Source organism: Filicampus tigris, chromosome 13, assembly GCF_054856515.1.
Source record: "Filicampus tigris isolate MCC_2025a chromosome 13, RoL_Ftig_1.0, whole genome shotgun sequence".
Lineage (NCBI taxonomy): Eukaryota > Metazoa > Chordata > Actinopteri > Syngnathiformes > Syngnathidae > Filicampus > Filicampus tigris.
The window spans coordinates 8494289-8513561 of NC_141229.1; the positions used below are offsets into that span (position 1 = coordinate 8494289).

Below are 19273 nucleotides of genomic sequence, written 5' to 3' on the forward strand. Positions count from 1 at the left end.
TCTCCAAAATCACTTCTTTTAGGAAATGAAAAAAAGTAATCTTCCTTGACTTACCAAACAATTATATTATACTCCTTCACCTTAAAATTAACCTAAAATGGCAACGATAGGCAAAATTTGAGAAAAAATAAAAATAAGATAACGGTCCTTTTTAAATAGCGGACCGTCGGAATGCACGGACGGAAGGATTTTAAAAGGACGAGGATGTACGGGGCCGGGTGGGGGCGGGGCGGGGGAGCGATAATTTTTATGAATAAGAGGGTACACAGGGAACGGACGGAGGACGGACTGACAAAAAAGGGTCAAGTGCCCAGCTCTGAGTACGACCAAATGAATGTGAGAGGCCATAGCATTGAGCATTATTTCTGCGCCTGAACAAAAAAAAAAAAAAAAATGGGAAAGATGGTCTACTTCCACACAGGCACCTTATTTCTTTGTCTCTAAATACAACTTCAAGCTTGAGGCGAATTTGCGGCAAAGGTCGAATGTATTTTTAATATTGCGTGCCACTTGTCCCTGATTGTTCATCTGTGTATTGGTGGAAAGCTCGGAGGCTAGCAAAAAAACGCTAATGCATTTAAATGGGAATTAAAATTAGACCTCTACCGTGGCCCTTTCACAAACAACCTTGCATATGAATGTCAATCGGCCGGGCAGAGAAACAAAGTGTGTAAAAAAAAAAAAAAAAAAAATATATATATATATATGGTAGGATAATATAAAAATGCTTCAAACTGAAGAAATCTTTTAGTGAAAGATCAGTGTAAAATAGGACACTTTCTCCACTCATGTTACTACACAGAGTTCGAGGGGTTGGATCACAAGTCTGCTGAGATTTCACCATTGCCGAGCACACGCACATTTATTTGATGTCGGTTGTTGTGTGATAGAGACAATGTGCCTATGCTGACTGAAATAAACACTGAAACACCACACTGATTTTCAACATTTTAACTGATTTATAAAATGTGAGACACAACACATGACTAGGAAAAAAACATTGCCATGTGTGTGCTTAGTGCTGTGGTAGCTGTAGTAGAGATGACCAACACGTCCCACGACACACACATGCCACCTCAATCGAAAAGTGTGAATTCCCCCAAACAGTCTGTCTGGTGCTACAGGACATCCAAACTGCAGGAATACCTCCGCTATTCGTGAGGGATCTGAACTGGGATCTGAAAGTTTTTGACCCCTCCCTCCCCTCCCACCTTAAAAATGTTTAGAATTGCCTGTTTTGATAGTTGAAATCATAAATACTGTGAGTGACTCTGAACAAAGTAAGCAGTAAAGAAAATGGACCGATATATCTAATACATTATTTTAGGGGATTACGGTAAACATTCCAAATACTGTGATTGTTTAAATCTCTTTTTTCACAAGAGTGGCTAAAACCTTTTTGTAATGGTGACTTATCCTCTCAGGTCTGGAGTGGGAATAAGCAGAGCTATTTCATATACAGGCCGGGGCGTTAATCATTGAGGATGGACTTGAGTGATTTATAGGGAAATTTGATTAGTTGTTAGGTTTTCACAATAATTTGTCTGTCGTATATGATGGCGTTATACTCATACGGTGGTGACACCTGAAGTAGTCGCCAGTCAAATGTAGTTAACTCATTCGCTGCCAGACATTTTTTAAACCTCTTTTACCCTAACGTTTGAAACAATGTGAAAAAAATGTAAATGAATTCCTGGGATTGAATGGCTGGACCGCGAAAAGAGAAAATAAATACGTCAATGGCAGTGAATGAGTTAATAGACAAACGACCATTCGCACTCACATTTACTTTACACCTTACGGATAATTTAGAGCAGTCTTCAATGAAGCTATTTGCTAACATGCATGTTTCTGGAATACGGGAAGAAGCTGGACAGTACATCATGTACAATTGATTGCTAGTGTTTTGCCTCATCGTGGTTTCTTCAAAATGCTTCATTCCAACTCCTTTTAAGGTATCAGATTTAATAAGAAAAAAATGACAAGGCAGAATATGTCTGATCCCTTTTTGGATGGACGTGTGGACAAAGTTTGAACTACTCACCGTGATATTAACTGCCCTGGGCAGTGAGATGGACCTGTAGGACATTCTTGGGAAACCCTCGGGCCAATTGAAGATGGGACACGGGTTGCTCCTTCTACTTGAGGCCCACTTCGGCTCATCGCACATGACTTCCTTCTCCTTTTCCATCACTTGCCTTTCTTTTTCCCACAAATGTTCCCTGCCTTGATCCGCTTCTTTTATTTTCTCAGGCGCCGAGGCTCCATTTCTCTCCCAGGGACTCCTATCCTCTCTCTCTCTGCCTCTCTCGAGCGCCTTTTCTAGGTGCTTCTCATTCCTCTCTTTTATCAGGGTACCATTAGCCATGAGTTCATCAAGTTGCCTCACTCTGTCAATGTCCGTCTCAAGATAAAGCCTCCCAGTGGAGGCCTGCGACTGTATCTTTGTACAAAGCTCCATGCCGGGCTCTCGGCAGGAGGGACTTCCCCCTTTCATTTTCCTCAACACGTCTGCAGGTTCTAAGACCTTACAACTGGGTAACGTCTTGCTCCACTGGTGGATGGAGCTTGGGATATCCTTTGAATCGTTTTCATTGATGGTTTGGAGGTGGGAGCTGGCAGGGCTGCACCGCAAGCCGGTAGGCGCTGGGAGGTTTGCCGGGGTCGAATGAAACGACGGCAGCGGGGGTTGAGATTGGCTCGACGGTGCCGGCGGAGGGGATGGGTAGCGGTGTCGCAAGGTGGTTTGTTTTTGTGAAGGGCTGTTGTTCGATTTCAGCACCCTGCCTGTCACCTCGTTGAGGAACTGTGAGAACTTGCGCTTGTCCTCTTTCTTCTTTTCGTCCTGAAGATTTGAGACTACCAAATCCTTGTTTGGACACGATGAGTTAGCGCTTTGGGTAACTGTATCCGCCTTCTGCATTGTGTTGGTCTTCTCCAAATGAACTTGAATTTCCGTTTTCGGGGTGGGACGCGTAAAGATTAGATTTTGGTAAATAATTTCAGGCTCCACCGCTGCACTAGTGGATGCCTGGTCAGTGATGCAAAGTATTCCATCTGATTGCTCTGATTTATCTGTGCTACCTTGCCTTGAAGTTGTCCGAAGCAGGCAGGTAGCTCCTGAGCTCCAGCTGTTAGTGTCCCAACTTCCGTCATCGTCGCTGGAGCTCCCAATGCCGCTTTGTAGACTGGGACTGGCACTCCGCTCACTTGGACCTGGGCTGGAGTTTTCTAGGCTGCTCAGTGAACGCCTCCTCAACCGTGAGAGTGATCCTTTCAGTCTTGGTAAAGAGAAGCTAAAGTTTGGAAGGGATCCTTGCTGGCTTGGTAACGATCCTTGCAGGGAAGTGACCGAACCGTGGATGCTGGAAGAGTGTCTTGCGCGGCTTGGTTTGGTGGTGTTGCGGAGACTTGAGAGAGAGCCTTTAATTAGCGGAGACGACTGACGACGCAGCGGAGGGTCCTCTTCGTGGTCGCTATACGAGCCAGAGAAAACGGGGCATGATGCCGTGGAAGAACAAGAGCCGCGATCCTGTCGAGTCGACGCCGTTCTGGATCTTGGTTGCCGTTCCAAAGTCGTCATGTTCGTCTTTTTTGGCCTTCTTCTCGCCAGCTTGGGTGATATTTTTCTTATGGACTCCAGTCTGACACCATCATCTGATATGGAGACACACAAGTGAACCATGTCAGGCTTGGCAGCGCAGCGTTTCGACAACTGCCAGTCCTAATTGTCCAATGCAGGGCTCTTGCAGTGTGACACACTTTCACTTGTCCAGCGGATTACCTAATGACAACACAAAGAGGTTTGAGTCTGATTGTCAATTTCAGGTCAACAAACCTATTTTCATGTGCTGCCAATCGTTTTTCTCCTTTACGCTATAGATCAACAGCTAACATGACACGGTCTACGTCTGTGGGCGTCATCCGTAATGTAATGTGTATTGATATGGTTGGCACTGGAAAACAGCTGTAAATTCAGGTCAGTGATATTGAGCGACACTCCCATGTGACTTTTGGTTTGGGAGCACCAGGCCAAGCTCTGAATCGATGGATGAAACACAGTAGTTGGGTTGCTGCCTTGTCTGTTAGGTGATGAGAAGGCAGCGATCACAATTACTAATGTGTGTCCCTTTTAAGACAACACCGTTGTCATTTGGTTTCCAGACATTTTGGCTAGGTTGACACCGCAGGCAAATGCGACCCAGATCGTATTTTTTTGCCCATATGCGACCTATATCTGATTTTTTTATGACAGTCTGAATGGCTCAATTCCCATTTTTCCAAACGCGACCTGGGTCGCTTTCATATGTGGTCCTAGATCGGATACGTATCCGATCTTTTCCAATGCGTTCGCGGTCTGAACGGCCAGGTCGCATATATCCGACATTGACGTCATCCGGAGCCCAAAATGTGCACATTGGATTGGGCACCTTTTTTTGACCCGCAAGTCAACAGCGGATCGAATCTGCAAAGTTTTTTGGAGTAACACTATTGACTTTATATTTTACTTTAATGTAATCCCACTTCAAGAATAAACATTTATGGCGATCGTAGTAATTCAGCCACGGCTCAGATCGATTCATTTTTTACGCACGGTTATGACGTGACGTCGTTGTTAGTGATGTCTCCATAAAATGAGCTCTCAAAGCGTCGCCTCGTGATGAGAAAAGCCTCTCCTCATCATTTCCCCCAAATACTGGACTGTATTTCTACCTCCTACCTAATCACTTCACTGTATGAGCGCCCCGACACGCTGGACCACATTTACTTCCGCGAAACACAACGTCGGGAGTGACGTCGTCTCTCCTTCTGCGCATGCGGGCCACATTGACGACACATACAGCAAACAAGACCGAGGTCGCGTTCATAACGTAATATGAACGCTTACACCAAAAAAATCGGATTTTTTCAAAAAATCCCATTTGAGCATTAAGACCTGCGGTGTGAACCTAGCCTTTGACTCCAGACACCTGGACTCTCGGAAAACCGTTAAGAGCAAAACTTTGCATGGAGTCTGTTTTTCACTCCAATATCTTCATAGCATCATTTGGTGTACCATAAATCAGGATAAAAGAAATGGACGGTAATCCCATGCAAATAGCAGGGAAAGGGGATCGCGACGAACCACTAACAGCAAAAAACGGTGAGAAATTTACACCCCTACTAAAGGTGTTGCCCGGAGAAAATTGTTTTTTTTATTTACAATTAAGCTATCATATTGGGCCTCACCTTGCAAGCGTTCCTAATGTTTTGTAAACGTGTGTATGAAAAGAAAAGAAAAGAAAATCTTTGTATTTCTGATCTTTTGTGGTGTCTCTCCACGTTTTGTTGCCGCAGCCGCACCCCAGTTGTGAAACATTCAAAACTGATTGAACGAGATATAATAATAGTTTAATCAGATGCAGAAACACAAGCATCCTCCAGCTCTTGGAATAATACGCTCTGACTTTGCTAATAAGATCTCTGCCGACTCATCAGATCCTGTGAGTACATCCCGATTCCCCAAAGCCGACGCAGCCGCAACAGAAAGATCAGATGCTTCATTTCATCCCCGCCAGCAGCAGACTGATAAACTCTTCAGAGAAATCTGCTTCGGCATCTGGCATGCAGCGAACACGGCTTGTTATGTTTGCTGTACATTTCAAAGCTTTTTGTGAGCAAAAGCAGAAAGCGCAATAGGACATTATTGATTATTTGTCATGTAGGAAGTAGCGGTCAAACACGTACCTCAGCAAGAAAATCAATGAATCAAATCAACACATGGTCTATGACAGTATAACTACTACAAAAACCTTACCAACGATTGCAACAACTGCTGCAATTATGACAACTACCACTAGGTACTGCAGCTAGTAGGTTGTAGTACTATGAAACAATTACAACTTTTTATAAGTACTACAATACTACACATACGACCAATCATGGCTCATCTGTTTTCTGAAGCTGAGCCATGATTGGTCGTTATCTGAGTCCTGAGCAACTTTGATGTCATCTTCAGTCGACAGAAGAGACAAAATGGCCACCCTCCCAAAATGGATTAGAAATGGGTGGATTTCTCATATTCCACAAACACCATATTAATCAGAATGCAGTGTTTAGACTAGTGGTCCTGGATAGAACACATTCTGGAAAAAAATTATGTTTCGGTTGACTTCCCCTTCAAGACTTCATAATTTATCTTTTCCTCATTTAGTGCTCCGGAAAAGACGATTTGGTTTACTACATAACGCTTGAGTATCCTCTCCTCTTCTGAATGATCAACAATGGCGAGCCCACTACTGCTCTCTCCATGGTGTCAACATTGATGTTGTCATAGAAACAATGACTGTGAGTCAGATCCATCTGTTGCCTTTGCCTGTCCAGGCGTTCGTCAGAGATAGCACACAAGCATATAGTGTTCCATCCTAATCCAAAAGCGATAATAATAATGATAATAATAATAACAATAATAATAAAAACAACAACAATAATAATAATAAGGCAATGTATCTTATTTTCACCATCAAATTTAGTACTGCATTTTCACACAGAGGGAAAAAAACCCAAGATATAATATTGCACAGCTTTGTATTGAAATGTCTGTATTCAAATGAGTAATTGGAATCGACAAAGACACGTACGCATGCATTTATACACACACAAACGCACGTGTACACTTTCCCGTCCACACTAAGTCATGCGAACAACCTTCTCATCTTCATTTTTTTGCATGTGCAACGGCGCCATCCAGTGGTTATTATTTGCCAGACAAAAAGCATAACGTCCTTTTCAAGTACAGGAGAGTACACTACTGGCTCTCTCGGTCTGACCTGACCCCTTTATAGGGGGTCAGAACGGGTAACCAAGTAAACCTCCAAGACTTTCATAACCTCCTGGGTCATGGTCGGCTAGTCATCGAGTAAAGATGCTCCTTCCTTGAGGTTCGCCTCTTGTGGAGGGTGGAAGGTTACCCTAGAGAACTTAAAATAAAATCTGTCAAATTAAATGAGAGCCAGAGACTTCCATCAAAGAAGACCTAAATAGTGGATCAAGTTGGGGAGGTGGCAACTCAGTCATGCAACGACTGCCTAAAAAGGCGAACGAAGGCCGCAGCAGTCTTTAAATCGCAATCATCTGGTTGCCCCAGACAATGAATGTGATTGGAGGCCTGTTAAAATCGTGGGTACATCGAGGTGTATCCCCACGTTAATCAAAGTCGCCCACAGACATCTCTAAGGATATCCCCTTTAAATTACCTGGAGCCCATCATCCTCGACTCAAGGGATAGTCAAGAGGGACACTACTCGCTAATGATTACTGCCATTAATCAGACTTGATCCTGCAGGCACAAGTGCTTTATAAATGGCCTCATACGCTTTGTCACAGAGTTTGCCAAATTTACATGAATGTAAGTGTGTGCAATTGCGTATGCATGTGTGTGAGCGTGTAAATGTCACAGCAGAGGCTAAAAATATGCATCATTTCCACACTTGCACAAAAGTGTTAATTAAAAAAAAAAAAAAAAAGACTGAGGCGGGTGACTATGACGAAAGAGACTCCTTGTTTCTCATCTTTATTAGCTTCCAATGAGAACTGCGCTGTCTTATTTAAGTGGAGGTACACCTATGATGATCTTTAACACCTTAACCATTTTTTAATGATAAGAGACCTCATACATGACTAGGAAAAAAGGCATGTGTGTTCTGACTGCTCTTATAGCCACATCGTAAAAAATCTTCATCGCCTATCACAGGTCTGCTCCCTAAAAGAAAAATCTGTTGTAGTACCAAGGATGACCTGCGAGAGGTAGCCTGTTGCCAGAGGGTATCGAGATTGCTGGAAAATACACAGAAGAAGAAAGAGGATACAGTAATCCCACCTCCATCGTTCGAGACCACCCCCTGCAATAAGTGAATTCTGCAATATAGAAAAATCCTATTTAACTACTCCCTAGACATGTTTTCATAACATTTATGGTACTTAACTACAGTCCCCTCCAAAAGTATCGGAACAGCAAGGTCAATGTTTTTGTTTTTGTTGTAGATATTTGGGGTTTCAGATCAAAACATGAATATCAGACAAAATGTGTTTTAGATGTGCTAAACAGGACAGGGCACCTTTTGTTTGAATTACTGGAACAGACATTATTGAATGAATTTAAAATGAATAACCTTCAATATTACTTGCAATAACTGCATCAAGCCTGCGACCCATTGACTTCACCAGGTAGTTGTTCTCTATCTTTGAAATGCTTTTCCAGGCCTTCACTGCAGCCTCTTTCAGTTCTTCTTTGTTTCTGGGGGTTTCACCCTTCAGGAGATAAAATGCATGCTCTATTGGGTTAAGGTCCAGTTATTGACTTGGCCAGCGTAAGACCTTCCACTTCTTATGTCCACTATTTACTATATCCACTACTTTAAATAAATAAATAAATAATAGATATTTTTTTAATGTGTGGAGCCTATATGACACCCCACCCGGTCGATTACCTTTCAAAGGGCCGCTTAACTGACTATGCTGTGTGCAAAGATTTTGAACATTAATGCTTATCAACTAAAAACGTGTGAATTTTGAAAAAAAAAAAAAAAAATCCTGGGTCGATGGTGTCGTAAAAAGCCTTCTTGAGGATTAGTAACTAACGGTGAATCATCTCAACGTCACAGATATTTCCATGTTGCACCTGTTGCTGAACTTCATGCACCACACGAATATCGACCCTGCTAATCTTTGAGAGCCAACTGACAATCGGGCTTTCCTGATGCTTTGATTGAAAGAGAGGAAAAATATTTGTCAGTTACGCGCATAGCCCGCTTAATCAGTTTCAAGACATTTTTCAAACAACACAATACACCCAAGATCTGTTTGTAGGACTAAATGTAATCTTATAATAAGACAATATTGATTGGGATTTGTGTTGCGATGCAAATACACAAACAGAGGACATTGAAGCAGATAATTAGTGGCAAAAAAAAAAAAAAAAAAAGTCCTGTCGGCAGTGCTTAGCCCTTGTTTTGCGCTGCTGGTGATGCTTGATTTATAAGTTTGAGCAGGATTCATGAATATCAATTAGGAGATCACACAAGAGGGAAGGAGGAGTGTCAGCCATGGCAATGAAGATGACGCTGCGAGGAGAATCAAAAGCAGACAGATTGCTTCTTTCCGCACCGCCGCGTTCAGGCTGAATGCTCGTGGGAGTGCTGAGATTAAGGATGTTTTCCGAGTCCTCACAAACGCTATCCGCCGACGCTCGTTTAGGAGACAAGTTTCAAAAACAGAAGAATTTCATTTGCACAATAAAGGATCAGCCCTCATAAAATCGCTTACGACCAAGTTCCGACAATTGACAAATGACAGTAATACCAAATTCTTCTTTTGCAAAAACAACCGAACTTTGATGTTATGGCTGCAACAAAACGTATGTTTTTTTGAGCAATGTAGCCATTAATGTATAACATTAACGGCAAACATTCAGGAACCTATGTATATATACGCAGTAACTATGTGGATATACACATGTATATACACACCAACATACATCTATATAAAAAGTATGAGGAACACTCATTTTAGCCTGTACATAGTACAGAGGAAAAATACTCTTAAGTGACAGTGCTGCAGTGCTGTAGTGAAATGTAAGGAACAGCATTGGATAAAAATAAAACTAGACTAACAGTAGTGGGGAATGTTGGGTATTGCACGATATAAGCTCACGAACTTTGAGCGATGTCATGACATTTCATTGAAGTGTACTTCAAGTCAGCTGAGATATGCTCCAGCTCACGTGCGATGCTAATGAGGATGAGCACAATAGAAGATGGACGAATGGAACCTTCACAGGTCTTCTTGATAATTACTCTACTCTGACCACTTGAGAGAATAAGATCCTAAAGCCATCATTACTCTCTTTCGGATGGAGATCTTGCAAAATGACTGTGTCAGAGTCATAACACAATCGCTGGTAATTATCAACCTGTGCATTTTACACAGAATTTAGCATTGGTGGGGAACTGCTGGGATTGTGTAGAATCGCACATTCACAATCAGATAATAAGATTATGTCTGATAAATACTTGTTGGTCAGCAACAGTTGCTTTCAACACAACAGGTCAAGCCAAGTGAGTGTCAGGTGTCCCGCTATTACGCCATTCGCTTTCACACAGGCCCAACGTTGTTATGCACCACCGCAATATTTTCATTTCAACTCAAATTTGGTTTCAAGGCGTATCAAGTTGTGCTGGGATTTCCTAGAGGAGGTTGCGAAAAAGAGCTGTACGCTCCCTTCACATTGACTGCAAGAGGTCCAGGGTTTCATTCTCTCTCATTTCACAGTTTATTGCGACGTCGTGGGCGCTTGCTGCAGCTGATGGTTGAATCTAAACAAACAACTTCAGTTTTATAACAGCCATTAGTTAAGATGTTGGCAAGTAACCTCACATTCCCCGTCACGATCAATGCAAGGAACAGTTTAAATCTCCTATCCTATTCAGTCTTCTCTCTCAATTTACTTTGTACATAATTTCACTTCAGCGTGGAGGAGGAAAAAAAGCCTGATTGCGTTGATATAGTAACCGCACACTTTCAGCTTTAATTTATTTATATGGCTCCCACTTTTTAAGTGCCCTAAATGAATGGGTGGATGGTACGTAGGTGAAATCAACTGTGATACATAAAACCACAGGTGTCAAACTCAAGGCCCGGGGGCTACATCCGGACTGCAACATAATTTTATGTGGCCGGCGAAGACAAATCATGTGTTGACTTGCCATGTTTTTTGTGTAGGTAGATGAGGTACAGTGTAAAGCGCTTTGAGTACCCAAGGTAGAAAAGCGCTATATAAGTGACAGCCCATTTTCCATTTACCATTTGAAATTGTCTTCACTTTTAACACAACATATTCGATATTTTTGTTACCAATCCTTCCTTTAAAATACGTTGAAAAATAGTTGAACAAACTATTTGCTGACTTCTGATTTCAAAACTAGTGATCCATCAATTAGTTGTGTATAAGGCGACCTTATACACGGGTTATACACGGGTCATACATTCACATGGGTTAACAGTCGTAACTGCCCTCCGAGTGAAATCAGAACTACGACGTGGCCCACAACAAAAATGAGTTTGAAACCCCTGCATAAAACATAATCATCCTCTTTAATTGCTCATGATATTCTGGCATCATTTGTATTTTGCTTTGTTATACCGACAAATGATGTTTGGGGAGCTTTGAAAGCAAGTCTGTTCTCTTTTCACTGCGATGGAAACCACAGACAGAGTCAATTTCTTTTCTTTATCCCAGCAGTACTGTTTGGCTCCACAGTCTTTCAAAGAGTCAGCCTAAGCATTGATGTCCACATGTAACACATCTTCGCCGTGTTTTTTGTTGTTATTGAATTCCGCCCGTGTATTTGTAAGACGACAAAAGAACGGGGCAGAGAATGATTGTTGTTTTGGACTCACCGGTTTGATGAAGAGGGCAGACAGTAGGCTCTCATTTAATTGATGCGTGTTTGCTCAAATAAAATTGGAGGTTCGAGCCTCTGTTGCCATGGCGATGGCATATCGAGGGGTGAGCGCAGAGGGACCAATTATATTCACGGGACAAAGAGACATAGAAAGTCTATTTGAAGAGAAGTCCACGTCGTGTAATTGCGACGATTATGAGAACATCCCCGGAATGAGGATAGTCAAATGTGGAAGATAATCATTTTGCCAGCTCGCTTAAGCAAAAGAATGATATAGATACATATCAATATACAGTATATGTATATATACTGTATATGTATTTGCATTCTGCACTAAATTAGGAAGCCTGTTTTAAGTAAATACTCAACTAATGACCACAGCTGGGCGTTCCGGCTATCTGACGGACGGCCATTTTGCTGACGGCTAACGAACAACGGGAAATATTTTCGATAGACGGATTAAGCATAGATGGAACACCCTTTATTTAGTCCGCTATTCGTCTGCAGTCCGTCATTAGTCAATTTTCCGCGGCGAGGCTTCGATGGCTGCGGCGAGTGCAGGGAGGAAAATAGTGAGTTGTTGTTGGGGGGGGGGGGGGGGGGGTGCTAGCGAAAGTTTAGTCGGACTTGCTGACAGATGCCCGTCTAAAATTAGAGGCGGACCGGCCTATAGGCGGTTACTCAATTTTTACCCCGGAAAAAAAAGCGACGGAAGGGTACCCACGCTGCAAATAGATGACGATTAACGGACGCTCAATTTTTAGGAAAATGCCCAGCTCTGCTAATGACATCCAGTACAACAGACTCGTAAAAGCCGCAGTGTACCTAATATTGTTTCTGTTGATGGATGTTTACTCCCCCATGGCCCCGCCTCCATGTATTAATTTATAATCAAAATCATTTTTATTTAGCTGCAATAAGGTGATTTACTTGGCCGAATTTAAAGCGCCAAATCCAAATACGTCAAGCATGCTTGGTTTCTGAATGGTTGTCCTCACCTTGCAGCAAAACGCAATTAAAGATTATTAAAGCATCGGTGGTGTAATTATGAACATTTTCAATTAGCCTTGAATAATTGGTGGAATCAATTGCCACTGGTCAAAGAAGGAAAAAAAAACAAAACGCTGTCCTGTGTTAGAATTGTCTCGCGGAAAGCGAGTACGGCGTGCACAGTAATTAGATCGAATTATCTCAGTGATTCAGTGAACGTCATTTTGATTTACGCTGCACATATTATTGTATTCACCAACAACAAAACAGCATTGCCATTAAGTGAATCTAATCTGCTGTTGTTAAACAAGTGCAAAGTGCTACAGAGCAAATGGAGCATGAAACGCTTGTGTAATTTTTGCAGCGGGCCTCTTATGAAAATAATATGTCACATTTTGACAGCTAAGGGGAAGAAACATGAGCCTAATTCAGCTTTTCCTTGTAGGTGCTACCATAAATGATGAATGCTTTTATATATGTCACGCACTCCGCTGGCATCTTATCTTATAAACTACTGACTACATTGAAACAGTAAAAAAAGGGGGAGAAAAAAACACTCATGATTTAAAAAAAAAAAAAAAAGAAGAAAAAAAAAAAGGATTTTACTCCAGCTCCAAAGATCCGGACTGATATGCCACAAAATCCCCCCCCGCAGTCATCCTTCAGGGGGTCATCCGGAAGCGTCAGTCGTGCGAGACTAAAGCCTGAGAATTGTCTGTTGACACCAAGGTTCTGTCTGCCCAGAGCAGCCACTGTGTCTGCGCAAGACTGCTGAGGGCTGGCATTTGAAATAGAATAAAATCATCCAAATCATAAACTGCAAACCCTAACCCATACAAATAGTTTTTTAAATGATAAAACAATACAGCTGTAGTTGAATGAGAAACAGTCCTGAAATTCCATGAGGTATGAATTGTTATAATTTTTAGGCAATGGCGACTGTGGTGTCACTCTGGGGAAAGTGGGTATGAAGAGATGCTCGGTTAGAAAGGGGTGGTGGTGGGGACAAACAAACTAAAGAGAGGCTGCCTGAATGCTGCACTTTATTTTTTCATCGCGTGTAAATGGCAGGAGAGTTGGAGTGTTGTTTTGCTCACATATACTGTAGCTAAAAGCCACTCACAAGAGGAAAACAGGTCATCTCGCCAGAGCAATTACAGTATATTGACGTTGCCCCATAAATAAAAGTACAAACCTCAAACACATTTTCCCGATGTGTAACGATCCTTATTGGTCTTGTCTTTTGTTGTTGGCTGCATAGATAAGTTACTAACAGTGGTAGCTTCTGAAGAGCGGCAATATTTACAGAGCACATTTTATAGACAACTCACTATTTAATCTAGTCAACATTTAACGGCAAATTAATTTGTCATTTAAAAGCCAAAGTAGTGAAATAAAACATCCATCCGCCCATCCATTATCTATATTGCTTCTCCTCACAAGGGTCGCGGGAGTGCTGGAGCCTATCCCAGCTGTCAATGGGCAGTAGGCGGGGGACACCCCGAATTGGTTGCCAGCCAATTGCAGGGCACACAGTGACAAACAAACATTCACACTCACAATCACACCTAGGGGCAATTTAGAGTGTCCAATTACCTATTATCTATCTATCTATCTATCTATCTATCTATCTATCTATCTATCTATCTATCTATCTATCTATCTATCTATCTATCTATCTATCTATCCATCTATCCATCTATCCAGCTAGCTAGCTAGCTCGCTAGCTTGCTAGCTAGCTATGCTTCGGCCCGCGCGTCTAACCTTTTGTGGTTTGTAATGAAAAAGCAAAATATTTATCTGCTTTGACTTTCAAGTTTGCCCAGTCTACATTTTCTTCTCCATTTGTCCTAAATTCACCGCTGTTGTTATTGCGCCTTTTCCAGACCGAACTATCTTCTTGCTTTGGATTGGCTAAACGGCCTTCTGGTTAGGGATTTATATCAGCACCAGCTGCTTTGGCATGCACATGACAATCTGCACACTTTTCCAAGTGGATTGAAAGTACATTTTATCATTGATGTGGACCCCAAAGTGGGAATATTATTATGTTTATATAACCATGTATTTATTGGCATTTGAAATCAGCATTTATTCCCGCATGGAGCCTGGAGAATCTTGATCTTACACTGGCATCTCACTCTATGGCGTCTCTCTCTGTCTGACAGTTCTGTCATGTGGAATTATGAGACGGACGAGCTCATTAGAAGCCAGGGGGGATCCTCACTCGCTTCCTGCTACCATGCTGTGATTGTTTGCAGCTCACGTTAAGTGAGTCCTTAATGAATGGATGTCTTCATTAACCTCTGTGTTGTTCATTTACAAAAAGCCTCCACGTGCGTTCTGCGTGTGCGGTCTTATTATGTATTTAGAGCATATCGGCCCCTCGCCACTTGCTGAGAGCAACACGTGATGTGGGAGTGTGAATGTGTTCCTTTATCGGCAGAGGTGAACTATCTATAATAACCAGCACGGCACTGACATTCTGCCTCAATTGAGAGGGAATCTGAAAGGAGTTCACTTATATGGAAAGACATGGAGGTCAAAAACAAGCGACATGGCATCATCACTTGTATTTCACCAGGTTTTCACATAGAGTGTGGTGGGAGGTGTGACAAGAATGTATATATTGCGATAATGCAGAGGTATGAATTTTATTTTGTGCTTTAAAGTCATCATTTCTGGGCACTTCTACTATGAAGACCTGGTGTGTAAAATGACAAGACCTGTAAAGAATTTCATAGGACTTCATATAAACATTTCAGTCAGTCACATTACAAATCAAATGCATTTGAATGATTAAGAAAAAAAAAAACTGACAAAGAAATACTGCATTCAAATTATGACCGTTTTTTTCTCCATCACTTTGACACATTTCTCAGATCAGAATTGAAATTTGCAAAAGAGTAAGTACCAGAGGTGGGAATTTTCCAAAAAAGTCTTGGTCCGTTCATCGCTTTTTCGTCTGCAGCCTGGGTACCCTTGCGCCATCCGTCTATCCTCCTTTTTGTCAAGCCGGACCAAATAGTAAGCAAGTGGAAGTTGGTCGAAGTTTGTAGACGGAAATGCAAACGGAAGCCCGTTCAAAATGATAGGCGAGCCAGCCTATAGGTGATTACTATTTGTTCCGGACGGACAAAATGGCCGATAGACGGATGGCGGGAGGGTACGCGGCTGCAGGAGATAAACGGACTGGGACATCTTTGTAAAATGCACTTACTGTTTTGCAAATGTATTTTCTAATCTGAAAAATGTACCAAAGCGACTGACAAAAACTAAGTAACTTTACAATTTTTAAATTAGATTGTGCCTAATAATATGACCGTTGGACTCTACCATAGACATGGAAGAAGCCTGATCAGATCCACTGTTTTGATCTAACATCATTTCTTTCAATTTCTTTTGACGACCGTAAAATTTCTTGATACAGCTCTTGCATTGGCTTTCATTAGCTTGTGCAGATGTGCTCAATGTCTTCCTTTAATCACAAGCACTTTGTGTCCTCTTCCTCATCTGTTGCTCACTCACTCTCCTCTGGAAGAGGTTACATCCTTTTTTTGCCTCTTTGCATCCATTTTCATCCTCTCCCAATTCATTAAGTCAATTTTCTTCAGCCGCATGACGGCCCTTTGTGCGGTTAAAAGACATTTTTCAGTCAAATTAAATGAGGAACGACGGAGAGGGCGACTGACAAAAGCAGACAGAGACCATCAAGGTCGGACTGTACCTTTTGCTACCATGAATATTATATTATGGAGCCTGTTTCTTTCACTTTGCTCTCTCTTCTGCAAATTACGCATTGATCACAGCTGGAATAAATCTGCTCCCAAAGCAGAAAGCGGAATCTGATTGCTCCGATCTCTGTTTTATACATTTCATATTAGTGCCTGGTTCCCCAAACTGACATTTCCTCAACAGTGGTTAAACAACATCAAACCCAGATCTTCATTCTTGAGCTACGCACCCCATTTGTGCAAAAACGAGAGTCCTCGGTTCACGCTGTTGCATCATGGGAAATGGGATCCGACGGCGGGAAAATGGGCTCATCAAGTTGGTTACAGTCGGAGGAGCACTGACACTTTCATTATCTTCTGCCAGCGTGTCGGGAAAGGAAGGGATGGAAATTGTTGCGGAGGTCGCGGTGGTGACCTTGATGCAGGCGAATGTCGTTTAAATCGTTTATATTGGACTGCTGCCCCTTTAGCTCGATACATTTGCTGTTGTAATTGGAGGATTAAAAAAAACCACATATTATCCATACCGCATTTAGTGTTTTTTGTGTCCGAGCACTTATTCATTTTAAAATATTTAAAATATTATATATATTATATATATGTTATATAATAAAAATATCATATATTATATATATATATATATATATATATATATATATATATATATATATAGAGAGAGAGAGAGAGAGAGAGAGAGAGAGAGAGAGAGAAAATATTTTAAAAATTAAAGTTATATTTTCAAAATAGGTTACCCGATAACACACAGTCAACATTTTTTTTTTATCGCACAACAAGAAGTTAACTGTTGTTGGTCTTAAAAAATACAGGTGGCACATGGTAAGATACATGTTTTTGCCTTGGAGATAAACTGTACGTGTCCTCACGTAATAATTGTGGTGGAATCACATGCACACGCCTTTCATTACAATGACAAGTGGCAAATGATAAGGAGCAAAATCCACCCGTTTTTGTCCATCTCAACGGGCGGCCATTTTGCCACTCGCTGTAGACTGAAAATGACATCACAGTTGCTCAGGGCTCAGGTAACGCCCAATCATGGCTCACCTGTTTTCTGAAGCCGAGCCATATTGAGAACATATTATTGGAAAGAACATTTTTGGCTTGACTTCCTCTTTAACTTGAATTTTGTTAGGAAAAAAAAAAAAGCATGTGAAGAGAGAGACCCTGAAAAGAGAGAACCACTGCAGGCGAAATAAGTATCTTTCCAAAGAAGTCTTTTATCCACAGCTGCCAGACATGAGAGGTTGAGTCTTTTCCAGCTCTTTTTTTTTTTTTTGGGTGGGGACTGTGACGTGAATAATTCATAGTCAGCCACTGTGGCGCGTTTCAGCTCACAGACGGATGCTGTCACTTTGGCACGGGTTTGCGTGAAGAGGTACGATTCAATTAGACGTGCAGAGGAAGACTTTACTCCTCCATTGCCTATCATGTCAGCAGCAGATAATCAATAATGAATAATACTAAGGGCGCGGTCAATAATGCATCACAATCAAATTCACTCAAGTAAACTATTAATGTAGACGTTGCGACGTAACCGACTAAAAAGCTGATTTGAAACTAAAAGTACTCCCGGTTTAATAGAGACCATCATTAAGGTGAGACATTTTGACGAATTCCCATTCTCATAATCTTGAAGCCAGTGTGGTTTATCAGCATTATATTTCCCCGGTTTATAAGGTGATAACATGGTGATGTTAAGGAAGACCTTGCTAACTCAGGCTTGGTCAAACAAAGAGAACTTCATCAGAATCACGCTCTGCAAAGCTTGAGAGCGGACCGACTAGGTTTACAACTAATTGAGGATTGTTTTTAAAATGATGCCGTAGACAACCCTCCATACTTGGACATATTCATGAACCATTTTGCTCCTTCTTTTACCTGACAGTAGAGTCAGTCAATCTGCAAACTAGCCTATGGGACATAGGACTACACATTTCCAAACATATACTGTAATACATATGCATAAACTTTTTGCATATGCGTTGTTTGTTTTGTTGTTGTTAAACCGCACTTCCAATGAACTGTCATCGGTTCTGCTGTTGTTTGTGTACTTTTGATATTGGTGATTCTCTTTCGTGGCTTTCTAAGCAAATAAGGCAGATAGGTTTGTGTTTGAATTTGGCGAGCATAATCTGCTTTCTAATTTACCTAAAAGACACAATTTTCTTGCCCTAATGCCGGTCCTGACAAGAAATCAAGACACACTCTCCTTCTCTGATGCACAACTACAGTTTTGCGGTTTAAGTTAACTATAGTAAACATGTTTATTTACAAAAATGAATTGAGGGCCATTCCAAGTGTGGGCCAGATGTGGACCGCGGGCCTCCAGTTGCCTTCCGAGAGATTTTGGCCAATTGCTATAAGAGACATATTTATATGTCTTTTCACAGTCATTCAATTCCAGGAACTTATTTATATTTCTTTCAAAATTTTTCAAACGTTAGGGTAAAAGAGGCTCTGAAAACGTCTGGTACTGAATGAGTTAACGTTGGATCACATACGGTACACCAACGGATGATGTTAATAAGGTGCAAAACATTCGAGTTTTTGCTATTGCATTGGCGTGGCATGAAATCAAAGTTTGATGACTTGCCATAAAATATGAAACTCTAATAACTCAGCTCCACAAGGTCAGACAGAATTCAGCCCCTGAAGCCAACTTGAAATTTGGTAAACAACATGTCTATCATGAGTAGACCCACCTAAAAGTCTGAAGCACCTCTACCTGAAAAGCAACAGGAAGTTTGCCATTTTGGGTTGAAGCAGCCATTTTGGCACTTTCCAGGGGTCTTTCATAGCCAAAGTTGTCCTACAGATTTTTGCACACCGCTACCAAATTTGAACCATGGCAAGACTAGACTCCAGACAGATGGCTGACACTAAATTGCAAAACATTTGAGTTTGAGTTATTGCTTGTGGGCTGAGCATGGCAGCGAAATTTGATGACTCATCATAAAACATGAAACTCCAATAAATCAGATCCCCAAGGTCAGTGCTTGACCAAACGTCTTGTGCGTGTTGATTATCCCACCCTGAAGAAATTCTGAGATCCTGTTCCTCGCTGCTTTTGCAGCTTTAATTGAAGTT

General features: G+C 41.6%; 2 protein-coding genes across 2 annotated transcripts in view; one reads left to right on the forward strand and one right to left on the reverse strand.

Annotated features, from left to right (window-relative positions):
- Window positions 1-19273, forward strand: part of wdr25 (WD repeat domain 25) — a 100122-nt gene that overhangs the window by 78093 nt on the left and 2756 nt on the right. The window lies entirely within an intron of this gene.
- Window positions 1-19273, reverse strand: part of begain (brain-enriched guanylate kinase-associated) — a 133800-nt gene that overhangs the window by 45601 nt on the left and 68926 nt on the right. The window contains exon 6 of the mRNA XM_086048901.1: window positions 2045-3784. Coding sequence (XP_085905027.1) covers window positions 2045-3685 — 1641 coding nt within the window. The 5' untranslated portion in view covers window positions 3686-3784. The remainder of the gene's footprint in view (window positions 1-2044; window positions 3785-19273) is intronic.